General features: G+C 34.3%; 1 protein-coding gene across 5 annotated transcripts in view; it reads right to left on the bottom strand.

The window, feature by feature from the left end:
* RASA1 (RAS p21 protein activator (GTPase activating protein) 1) overlaps nt 1-13,232 on the bottom strand; it is a 130,398-nt gene that overhangs the window by 47,856 nt on the left and 69,310 nt on the right. For 4 of the 5 annotated variants that reach the window (XM_011944238.1, XM_011944241.1, XM_011944240.1 and 1 more), the window contains 3 exons: nt 12,452-12,522; nt 7,701-7,818; nt 4,448-4,479 (listed from right to left, as the gene is read on the bottom strand). In XM_011944238.1, the coding sequence (XP_011799628.1) occupies nt 4,448-4,479; nt 7,701-7,818; nt 12,452-12,522 (221 nt within the window). The remainder of the gene's footprint in view (nt 1-4,447; nt 4,480-7,700; nt 7,819-12,451; nt 12,523-13,232) is intronic. The other variant, XM_011944242.1, reaches the window with a different exon arrangement.

Genomic DNA, 13,232 nt, shown 5'->3' with positions numbered 1-13,232 from the left:
AAATATAACTGAATTTTTACATTTTCACATGAATGAAAAGGTAAACTTTTCTTTAACATCATTCCAAGCATTAACTCACTAATTCAGATCTCCTGGTGCTCCCTGTGTAAATTTTGAATAATATAAAGCAAGAATACAACAACTAAAACAGTTCAGACTACAAATAGTGAGGTTCTATATTGCATTCAAGTATAGGCTAAATGACCACTTACTACAAATGCTAGAGCAAGATTTTTATATTCTGGAGGAGAGTCAACTAGATGACCTGACCTCCTAAACTAATCCTCTACTTCTACAGTTTGAAAAAAAATTCAAAAAGAAAAGGGTAAAAAAACGACAGGGTTTAGAGATGAACAAGATTATTTAGCATAAGCATACAATCTGAAGCCAAAGTGGCAATATCACTTTCTAAAGAATTTTAGTTTCATTCTTCAGATGTTTATTCCCATATAAAATTTATATATTTCAACCACATGTTTTCCAACAGTGATAAAAAGATGAGTCCCTGCTCTTATGAAGTTCCCACTCCTAGGCCAGGTATGGTGGCTCATAATCCTGTAATCCCAGTACTTTTGGAGGCCAAGGCAGGAGGATCTCTTGATCCCAAGAGTCCAACACCAACCTGGGCAACATAGACCCTATCTACCTACAGAAACTATGAACTATGCAGAAAATATAATAAGCACAGTGACAGGCACTGCCAAAGGCATTTTGGGAATAACAGAGAAGGGTACCAATTCTGCTGTGTGTGTAGAGAAGAAAATAAAGGAAGATTTTCTAGAGGGAAGTGATAAATGAGCTAAGTATGAATGAAAGAATTCTGGCCTAGGAAGCAGCTTGAGCAAAGGTATAAAGAAAAATAGTTAGGAGCAATGGCTCACACCTGTAATCCCAACACTTTGGAAGGCCAAGGTGGGAGGATCACTTGAGGTCAGGAGTTTGAGACCAGTCTGGGGAGCATAGTAAGACCTGATCTCTACAAAAAAAAACAAAAAATTACAACATTTGCCAGGTGTGGTGGTACACACCTGTAGTCTCAGCTAATCAGGAGGCTCAGGCAGGAGGATCACTTGAGCCCAGGAGTTTGAGGTGAACTATGATAGCACTACTGCATTCCGGCTTGGGTGAACTATGATAGCACTACTGCACTCCGGCTTGGGCAATGGCAAGAACCTATCTCTAAAACAATAAAGAAAAAAGTATTATGCATTTGAAGACCTACATGCTGGAGACTAGGAAACTAGAGATGATAAGTGCTAGGAGTAGTAAAGGACCAAATAACCAGATAACAGATCATTTTTTAGGCTCTGCTAAGGTAAAAAGATGGAGAATCAGTAAAAGATTCAGTTTTTTAATTTGTATTTTTTCTGTTTTTATGGGTAATGTATACAACTATTTTGTAAATTTTTATGGGGTACCAGTGATGTTTTGATACAAGCATATAATGTTTAATGATCAAGTCAGGATAACTGGGGTATCCATCACCTCAAGTACATATAATCATTTCTTTGTATTAGGCATATTCAAATTCCACTCTTTTAGCTATTTTAAAATATTCAGTGAATTATTTGGTAGCACCCTGTTGTCCTACCAAATACTAGATTTTATTCATTCTATCTAGGTGTATTTTTGTACTCATTAATCAGCTATATTGTATGCCCCTTCCCTGCTACCCTTCCCACCCTGTGGTAACCATCATTCTACTATCTATCTCCCTGAGTTCAATTTTCTAATATTTTGCTCCCACATGAGTAAAAACACATGGTATTTGTCTTTCTTTGCCTGGTTTATTTCCCTCAACATGGTATTTTCCAGTTCCATTCGTGTTGTGAATGACAGGATTTCATTCTTTTTTATGACTGAATAGTATTCCATTGTATGCATGTACTGTATTTTCTTTATCCATTCATCCACTGTTGAACACTTAGGTTGATTAAACATCTCGGCTATTGTGAATGGTGCTGAAACACAGGAGTGCAGCTGTCTCTTTGATATACTGATTTCCTTTCTTTTGGATATATACCCAGCAGTGGGACTGCTGGATCACATGGTAGCTTTATTTTTAATTTTTTGAAGAACTTCTATGCTGTGCTCTATAGTAACTGCACTCATTTACATTCCCACCAACAGGGTACAAGGGTTCCCTTTTCTCCACATCCTCACCAGCATTTATTACAGCCTATATTTTAGATAAAAGCCATTATAACTGGGGTGAAATAAATTTTCATTATAGTTTTGATTTGCATTTATCTGATGATTAGTAAAGAATGGTGAGCACTTTTTCACATACCTGCTGGCAATTAAGGATTTTAAGTGAAAATGTGATACAATCTAGGTAGAGTATTCCAGCTACTGGATAAAAGGATTTGATGAGGCTAGAGAGTCAAGGGAGATCAACTTGGAGGTTACTGCTATATCAAATCCTGGCAGGAGATTTAAAAAGGCCTGAGCTAGAATGTAGTTATTTAATATTTGAGAAGGCGGTAAACATTTAAGAAATACTTTAGGAGATAAAAATCATCAGGACTTGGTGTCTGTATCATGTGAAAAGGGAGCTGGAAAGAAACTCAACCAAAGTTATACCATCTATTTAATCTTAAAGGTTACTTGTGGATGTTACCGAGGACACTTTAAAGAATTTGAAGTACTGCCTCACAGCCACAGTCCCTGTATTAGGAAATTAAAGGAAACGAACATACACATAAAATAAACCAACAATGCAAATTTACGTTATGCTAAATACCAAATAAGAAATTATGTAAGTTAAGAAAAATAGAAGAATGACAATGTTATCAGATAAAAAAAAGACTTCCAAGTGAAAGTGGGATTTATATTTTATATTATGAGAAAACTGATGTAGCTTTACATGTTTATTGGCATTTAACCTACATTTTTAAATTTAAAGTTCCATTGCTATTATCAAAAAAAAAAAAAAAAACCTAGATTTATGGTCTTTTTTGAAAATCAGAAGGATTGAACAACACTAGGCTCACATTCCTACACGTATCAACTAGACAACTAAACAGTGATTACCTTACAATAGGCAAACACTTTCTCGTTTTCTACTTCCCACAGTTTTCCCTAATACCATGAGTGAATATCAGTTGCCATTTATTACCAAGCTTACAGTGGTTTTTTTTTTGATAGTACAGACATAGTTCCATGTACCTTGATCTCTAGCAAAGAGGGAAAATAAGAAAAGATTATTGTGTCTAAAGAAAACTGGGAATATATATACTTGACCCGCTTCACTTGCTTACATTGTCTGTCTGATTATTCCAAGCATTAATTAGAATTTGCAACTCCTAGCTGGACATAGTGGCTCATGCCAGTAATTCCAGCACTTTGGGAGGCTGAGGCTGGTAGATTACTTGAGGTCAGGAGTTCAAGACGAGCCTGGCCAACATGGCAAAACCCCATCTCTACTAAAGGTACAATAATCAGCCTACAGTGGTGGTGTGCACCCGTGGTCCTAGCTAACTCATGAGGCTGAGGCAGAGAATCATTGGAATCCAGGAGGTAGGGGTTGCAGTGAGCAGAGATCGTGCCATTGCACTCCAGCCTGGGCGACAGAGCAAGACTCTGTCTCAAAAAAAAAAAGAAAGAAAAAGTAACAAAAAATAATGTGAAACTCCTGATATAGGTAGAGGAGACTTCAAACTAATACAAACAGCAGGGTATAGTCTCACTAATGGAGTCTATTTTGTAGCTACAAGAAACAATAAAAATGAACTCAGAATATATCTTACATATTCCACTTACAGAAGGGTCAAGCACTAAATAAGGTGACTGCAAATGGAGTAGTCAGTTGAATGTTTTAATATTCTAATGGTTAAAAAACAGAGAAAAAGCAAACACTTGAGGCAAGCCTCAAGTTCCATCCATAAATGCTGAAAGACAACAAAAAAATGTACTGAAAAGATATTAGAAGATGAATAGTCTATTAAAATGTGGTAAGAGAGAACTGGGATTAATGGTTCAGATCTTTAAAAGAAAACTTACATATACATAAAATCAGTTTGAAGATTATGGAAAAAAAAGACCTTGCAGAATCTTATTAAAATTGTGAATAACCATTATTTTGGGGGGATAAAAGATGTGGCTATAAAACAAGAAGGACTATGAATAACCAAGAAATACTATGAATAATTTTAAAATGTGCCGAATTGTGACATTCATAATGTTATAAATGTAATGTTTATTGAAAGTCTTTAGTGTGGTGATAAAAAGACTTGTATTTAGTTATCAGCTACCTTTTATTTTAAAAATAATACTTTATCACTAGATCCTTAAGAAAATATTTAGAAATCAGTTCCCTGAGCCAAATTAAAAAGTTAAGTCAGTCCAAAAACTTTAAAAAAATTTTTTTTGGCCAAAGTTTTCCAATTAGTAAATTTACAGTATAGATATATATTTTTTTCATTTTTAACAATTAACACCAACTCACATTTTTCCTTCATGTGGATCTTCTTCCCGGCCCTAAAGGGAAGACATTAAGACAGTATTTTATGTAATTAACTGTTAATCTACTTTTATTGAAATTCACAGAAATCATATCTTCAAACATATCCCCACACTATCCTTATGTGTATACAAAAAAAGATGTTTCTGTTCAATATCTATCTTTCCACACCTCTCTTAATCTTTTCTTGTTGCCATTACCATAACTCAGGCCCTCTTACCCACTTTTCTTAAACTAGTACAACAGCCCAACTAATGTAATTATGTCCTACTACAACACTCTAATCTGGATACATCAGTTTCAACAGCAGCTTTGCCCTACATTAAGAAAAACCAAACAAAAAACAAACACCTCTCTACTGCCTACAAATTTCTCATTCTGCAACTGAAGTCCTTTACCACAGGACTCAAGTCCACATTTCCTGTCTCATACTACCAGTTGATTTTTGGTTCCTATACCATGGTCACACATAATTTCCTATTTGCCAGTCTCCCACCACTGTAGCTTGTTCTTTTTGTTCTTAGAATGTACTTTCCACTTTTTGCTTTCTACCTGTTAGATAAATACCTAACCAATCTACGAAGGAACTATCTCAAATGCTACCTCTTCAGTAAAACATTCTGAGCCCATAAAAAGCGACATCAACTTTTACTTTGAATATAAAAGACATCCCCCTTTTATCATGTTTTGAACTTTATTTTATTCTATATTCCTCTGATTTAAGATACAATAGTGTTACTCATTCCACTATTATGGAGAAAAATGGTCTAACTACATGTGGATTTACTTCTCACAATTTGGTCCTCACTCATTAAATACCTAATCAAACTAAAATCACTCACTCAGTGAATGCTACTATATCCAAGGGAGTAGGCTAAAAAAACAAACAAACAAACAAACAAAAAACTGTAAAAATGAATAGCATTATGTGTGTATCACTGCCGAAAAGGAGTTAATCTCTTATAGAAGAGGTTTACACTAAATTAATTTTAGACAGTGGAATAGAATGCAAAATTAACAAGGTGCTATGGAAATACAGAAGGAAACAATTTTGCTTAAGAGACTCCAGAAAGGCATAAATCCTCTGTGAAACAACGGGTGACATATAAACTGAGCTGATAAAGATGAATCAAATTTTACAAGGCAATCTATCAGGGCAGGAATGTCAAGGAAGAGGGGAAACTATAAGCACAGAAATATTCATTTACTCAACAAACACTTACCGAATGCCTACTGATGCCAGACACTATTCTAGGCAATGGTAATACATCAGTGAATCAGAGATAAAAAATCCCTCCCCTCAGAGAGCATACATTCTAGAGTTAATACATAAAAGTATAAATGTGTTTGGGGAACAGTAATTAGAATTTTAGAAGGAGAAATTCCTTAAATCTAACCACTAACTGAATGCCTGAAACATCTTCACAAACTAGACAATGTCCAAATGGTTTTTCAATCTACAGGGAATTCACTGCACTCTAATAAAGCCCATCAATGAAAGTTATTCTACATATTGGAGTGAAAAGTGTTTATAACTGATGTGGAATTATTCCACTATTAATTTATAATGTTACTTACTATATTCATTTTTAGCAACCACATCACATTATTCACTCATACTGAGTTGCTAACTTTTTCCTTGATCCCTTGTATTGATGTGAGGTCATGTCTCCTTATTCTGGTTTGGATTGTTATTATTATTTTTCTGTATACATTGAGTAATTTTCACTTTTCTTTAATATTAAAGTTTATCTTGTTAAATTTGATCCAGAATTCCAAGAGCTCAAGAAAAGTTCAACTATAGTGCAATTCCTTTAAGTAATCAGAATTGGGAAGATGGTGGTACAGCAGGGAGAGGGAAACCCAAACTAAGAGTTGTAACAAACACATTTTATAGGAAAACTATCATAGATAGTAAGATGCTTCAGTATGAATACCGTTTGCCTATATGGAATAAATATCTCTTTTACTGTAGAATACAGAATAGTAATCTAGGAATTAGGAGTCCTAATCCTAGCTCTTTCACTAAACAACTATATGAGTATGGAATGTATCACACCATTTCCTCAACTTTTTCCACCTCTACTCAGTATGTTTTACTTCTATGGATCAAGATTCGGTTGCTAGAATAGGCACGTGAGAGAATTAATAGGAAAAAAAAAAATATTCTCCACTGCAGTCTTCCAGGAGCAATAATCTTCAGCATATTATCAGGTCTGTGGCATAATTTAAAAACAGTTGCTTTGAGGGCCGTAAAAGACAACAGAAAGCCACTCCATCTCACTAGAAAAATCCAAAAGGAAAAGGAGAATTCCAAAGTTATAATGTATATTTGATACTGAGTATTATCTCTGAAATATAAAAGCTGTTCGAATGCTGACCTGTTATTAAAAATGCACCTGGTAATTGATACCATATGATAACGTATTATATGATGGAAACAAAAACAAGGATGAGATTCAAAATGTAGAACCATGTGATAATATATGTATAATATAAATGAAATCTTCCAAGTTTACTGGAAAATCATACATATATTTGAAAGATAAAGAATCTAAAACCAAACATGTGTAACCAGTTGAGATTCCATGATCAGACTGATAAAACTTCACTTATGAGGAAGAAAAAGGGGGCAAAAAAAAAAAAAAGAATAAAAATAAGCACAAATAGGCCGGACATGGTGGCTCATGCCTGTCATCCCAGCACTTTGAGAGGCTAAGGCGGGTGGAACACTTGAGGTCAGGCATTTGAGATCAGCCTGGCCAACATGGTAAAACCCCGTCTCTATTTAAAAAAAAAAAAAAAAAAATACAAAAATTAGCTGGGCATGGTGGCACATGTCTGTAATCCCAGCTAGCTGGGTCGCTGAGGCACGAGAAATGCTTGAACCTGGGAGGTGGAGGTTGAAGTGAGCCGAGATCGCGCCACTGCACTCTAGCCTGGGCAACAGACCAAGACTCTGTCTCAAAAGAAGGCACAAATGTTAATATATTTTTAAGTCACAGAAACTCATACAAGCTTTCTGAATATTGGCAGTTATGTATTGTAATATGCTAGCTTGATTATGTTCCATACTAACTGTACTTATAATAGATTTTAATGAAAAATTCCTTGTACTTATCAATTCAGTTCTTTTATAAAAGAAATGTATTCATAGCTACTTTCTCTGATTAGAGACAAGATCCAAATTTATAAAATATTTAGAATCTAGAATTGAGAAGAAAAGAACAAAACTTACCACCTCTTCTACTAGGTCTTCAACAATAAGGCCTTGTTCATCTGTTCTTAAATTTGTAACCCACATCCATCCATCTTCTAATTCATTATGAACAATGAACATATCTCCTTTTAAGAAACTGAAAATAGCAATTTTAAAGTTATTAGAATTAAAAATTTTAAATACAGAAATTAGAATAGTCATACACCACAAAATAGGATAAAGATAGCATTATATTGAAAAATGCAAGGAATTAAGAGTCAAACACTCTAAATTTGTATCCTATTTCTGGCATTATCTACATGTCAATTCCTGAAGATAATAAATAATCTGAATCTTAATTTCCTCCTGAGTACAATGTGTCTGATAATAGTATCTGCACCATCTATATCACTGAATTATTGTTAGATTCAAATTACAACTTGTTAACAGAAACTGATTATACATATATTGAAGGTTTTGGGGTGTAACTACAAGAAACTGAATTGAAAAACTTATGTTTCAATGTTATTACTCTTTCAGATGTAGGTAAGATATAAAATCAAAACACAAAACAAATATAATTAACACATTATACATACATAAGATATAGAGATACTTAGAAAATGTTTATTTTAGATAAGCATGATGTAGATGCTTATGTCAGTTAACATTTTTCTTATTAAAAAACTAGGGCTTATTTAATTCACCCAGATACCCATCATCAAATGGGTACAGCATTCTTTCTCTGAAAGTGGTACCAAGGGACATATTATGAGAAAGGCATGTATGTTTTTTTCTGTTACCAATTTAAGAGTACAGAGATACATATACAACTTAGTTTCCTTTTACTGAAACCTACATGTTTTCAACCTCCACACAATTATAGAAAAAACAAGTTGCTGATGTATTTCATCAATATAAAACCATCAGTAATCCTTGATTTGTCCTTTCAGGCTTAAAAGAATGCGTCTGAACACAAAGTTTCCGACTTGTTGATGGTACCATTAACCCTATATCTATAACTGTATTTGTCTTTTTTTTCAGCATTTTTCCTTTCGATCTTAATATTCACAAACCAAAATCTATTCAGTACATTTAAGTAAATCTCTTCTCCTATCCTTGAAAGCTTTAACTGCTTTCACTGTGCTATCTCCAGCCTCATTGTCTCTTGGATAATGTTTCGGACAACAGAACTGATACATAACGTTTAACTAAATATTTGAATAATCATAGAATATTGTGTTCTATCTTGATTCTACAATCCTTCTTAATGATGGCCAATATTTCACTAGCTGAATGGCAGCAGACATTACCACTTAACCAATTAAATTATTCCTTTCTAGAACCACCTAAATAAGCACATTGAAGAAAATCATTATGAGTAAAAATAGGGTGCACGTGAAATGGTATATTTCATTTCTTAGTTAAAAGTAGTCATAAGAGATATTTCTAATTTCAAGTTTACTTGTTGCTGCTATAACAACTTTTCATGGTGCAAAAACCAAAAAAAATGTTTTAAATAAGCTTGCTAGTAGTAACAAAACCTAATCATAACTCAGTCTGTATTATTTTGTATTATTCCCCCCTAAAACAGGCAACAGTGCTTTATTAAATCATTAATTTTTAAGGTATTTTTATTTTAAAACTCACAGGTATGCATAATTTTTTTAAAAAGACTCATAAATCCAAATTTATATCATCAAAGTATTGTTTAAATTCTCATCTTCCTAGAACAGCTATTTTTTTTTTTCTTTTTTGGTCTCCCAGGACCTCTTTACACTCTTAAAAACTGACATCCTAAATGGCTTTTATTTATACGGCTATCTACTGATATTTACCATACTCAAATTTAAAACAAATGTTTTAAAATATTCACTAATTCCTTTAAAAATAGCTCATTAAAAATATGAAAAATATAACTTTTACAAATTTAGTGAGAATATCACTGTTTTATAATTTTGCAAATCTCTTAATGCCTGGCCTAACTGAAAACTGCTGGAGTCCCATATCTGTTTCTGTATTAAATTTGCTGCTATATGATTTTTTTGCTTAAAGCATAGAAGAAAATCTGGCTTCACCTAAGAATGTAGTTGTGAAAGGGATAAGTATTTTAATAGCCCTTTCAGATAATTATAGATATCCTATGAAATCACACCAAAAATTCAATGAGCGGTACTTTCTTGAAGGTTAATTGTAATATGGAATCCAAAACTATTTATCAGTGAACTTTCTGTATGCATTCCAGTAACATCTATTGGTCTATCTTGCATTTCAAATGAATCTTTTACTCATGCATAATTTTGTAACAACACGCATCGACCTTTTAGAAAATATTAGTTCACCAAGCTATCTATATCTTCTAGTTGTTAACACATTATACACTATCAAAACCTCTCATTCTTGGCCAGCCACGATGGCTCACGCCTGCAATCCCAGCACTTTGGGAGGCCAAGGCAGGCAGATCACCCGAGGTCAGGAATTCAAGACCACCCTGGCCAACATGGTGAAACTCCATCTCTGCTAAAAATATCAAAATTAGCCAAGTGTGGTGGCAGGCGCCCATAGTTCCAGGTACTCAGGAGGCTGAGGCAGCAGAATCGCTTGAACCCAGGTGGCAGAGGTTGCAGTGAGCCAAGATGGCACCACTGCACTCCAGCTGGGTGACAAGAGCGAAACTGTCACAAAAACAAAACAAAAAAAAAACAACAAAACAAAAAAACCTCATTCTTTATTATCCCTGCCTGTCTCATCAGAGAAGTCATTATTTCAGAAGCTGTCAAACTTTTGATGGCCAATACAGAATGTCTAAAATTCAAATTTTTACTCAAAACTCAAATTTTGTCATTGGCAACAAACACTAACAGTTTTTTTTCCTTGAAATAACAGTCTTACTTTGTTCTTCTTCAAAAAATATCAAACATTCTCTCAAGTGAAAATAGTGTGCACAAAAGTAACAGCTAAGCCATGTGCAGTGGCTCATGCCTATAATCCCAGCACTTTGGGAGGCCGAAGCAGGCAGATCACTTGAGGTCAGGAGTTTGAGACTGGCCTAGTCAACATGGCAAAACCCCATCTCTACTAAATAACAAAAATTAGCTGGACTTGGTGACACGCGCCTGTAATTCCAGCCGCTCGGGAGACTGAGGCATAGAATCCCTTGAACCCAGGAGTTAGAGACTGCAGTGAGGCCAGATGGTGCCACTGCATTCCAGCCTGAGTAACAGAACAAGACTCTGTCTCTAAAAGAAAAAAAAAAAGGAACAAACTAGTTCAGCTCTCAACTCACTGCTTTTCCTCATGACACTGAGACACAGCAGAAGTGTTTTATACATACTTCCCATTTCATCATACAGATTAAAGTGTGTGGTCACAGGTCGAAATTTAATAAATATTTTTTAGTCCCTCATCAGTAACACTCTTAAATGAAACTGTCTTTGATTAACTCCAAGTAACATACTGTACACTTTTGTGCCACAACCTTGATTTCTACTAAGACACCAGCAGTTTTACCATACATTGCTTTTGTACCATCATTGTAAAACTTACAGTGAAAAAGGCAAATTATGTCTTAGTATGGTTATGAAAATAATCTGATCTCATGGATTGTGATGGCTAATTTTATGTGTCAACTTGGCTAGACCGTAGGGTTCCCAGATTAAACATTATGTTTCTGGGTTTCTCTGTGAGGGTGTTTCTGGATGAGATTAGCATTTGAATCAGAGGACAGTATCCTGCCATTCCCAATGTGAGTGGGCATCATCCAATTCACTGAGGGTCTGAACAGAACAAAAACTGGAGGAGGAAGAAATTCATCCCTTTTTTCTGCCTCACTGGTTGAGCTGGGACATCTCATCTCATCTTTTCCTGCCCTCAGACTGGGATTTACACCATAGGTTCCCCTGGTTCTCAGGTCTTCAGATGTAGATTGAATTATACCACTGGCTTTCTTGGGTTTTCAGATTGCAGACAGCCAACTGTGGGTCTTTACTGTCTCCATCTACCATTGTGCAAACCAATTCTCCATAAAAAATCTCCTCTGGAGAACACTGACTAATACCCAGTGTCATTCTAAATGAGTCTCAAAGATCCCCATAGTTACATGAAACACACTTCGAGAACTGCTGTCCTAAATAATCCCACAAAAAATTTAAAAATTACCGAAATTCATAAATTTGTAATTCATCACTGTTCTTCTTTAATATATGCATTTTCTCCTTTGTCATTTATAGGCCTTTCCAGTTTAGATTACAAATAAAAATGTGTCAGTAAGAATTAAATGAGAATTAATGGTAAGAAACAAAGTTTCCACCAGAAATTTAAATACCTTATAGAAAGATATAATTTGATTATCAAATTATATAATTATAGAGAAATAAAACTACAAACTAACATGTTGCATAGTTCTATAACATTACTAAGGTTTAAAATTATTCATCCCTTACATAAAATAGAAGCTTATCCTTTATAGCTGTGGCATAAATGTCACATGGTAACAAAAATTTAAATAGGATATAGATTGAAACAGAACTCTCCTTACTTTGTGAGAGACAATGTAATAAAACCTAATTATTTCTCCTGTCATATTCACTGAGGCCACCCTGATTCAAAACCACAGTCTGAACAAATAAGTCAACCCAGAGGTACAGGACCAACAGACCCAATATCAAAAGCTCTTTCACCTTGCTGTATGCCATTTCTTCACATTTCAAAAGCTTCCTAGTCCAAGAGTAATAAATCTTCAAAGTCTAGCTCTTTCAAATGCCTATACATGAGAATAGATTATAAAATACCTTATTTCATCAGTGTCTGGTACTTTAGTGTAAGGTAGAATAGCTCGTACACGCCTTCTATCTTCTACTGGCTAGAAACCATAAAAAAAAAAAGGATTTAAAAAGACAGTCTTTTTATCTTAAAGTCAAAACAGGTATATCCACATAAAGCCAATAAAAATTCACATTAGAAATTCCATGGAATCATTCAAATAAATTTTTACTTGGACTATAAATACGCAGTGCCTAGAAAGGCTTTTTTGTTGTTCTTGTTGTTATGAAAATTATATTTTAAATATAAGCAATATGCTTTTATAAGGTAATATGAATGATTTCATTTTAAATATACTACATGAAACATGTAAGGTTTTAACCTTGCATTGATGATACACAAGGCATTTCAGAATCTTGCAGCAAAGTCAGGGTTAGTACTATGAAATCAGTAATTTGTTCTCATACATTCAGAAATATTTGTTAGGCTATCACCAAACAGTACTTTTTTTAAATCTGGTTACTTAAACACAAAATTACTGAAAAATATTTTCTTTTTTTTCAAAGAAGTTGTCCATTTTGTTCTGACATTGTAACCCAAATTAAAATGTAATACAACAAATACTTCTTGAATTATAATAAACATAAGAAATTGAGCAATAGCTAAACCTACTATTGTACTGAAAAATCAAGTTTTGAAAAATATTTTGAATGAATTGAGAGGGGCGGAGCAAGATGGCCGAATAGGAACAGCTGCAGTCTCCAACTCCCAGCGCGAAGGACACAGAAGACCGGTGATTTCTGCATTTTG

Source organism: Colobus angolensis, unplaced genomic scaffold, assembly GCF_000951035.1.
Source record: "Colobus angolensis palliatus isolate OR3802 unplaced genomic scaffold, Cang.pa_1.0 Scaffold23, whole genome shotgun sequence".
NCBI classification, from domain to species: domain Eukaryota; kingdom Metazoa; phylum Chordata; class Mammalia; order Primates; family Cercopithecidae; genus Colobus; species Colobus angolensis.
The sequence above is the reverse complement of the archived record's forward strand: the minus strand, read 5'-3'. Positions and strand labels throughout refer to the sequence as shown.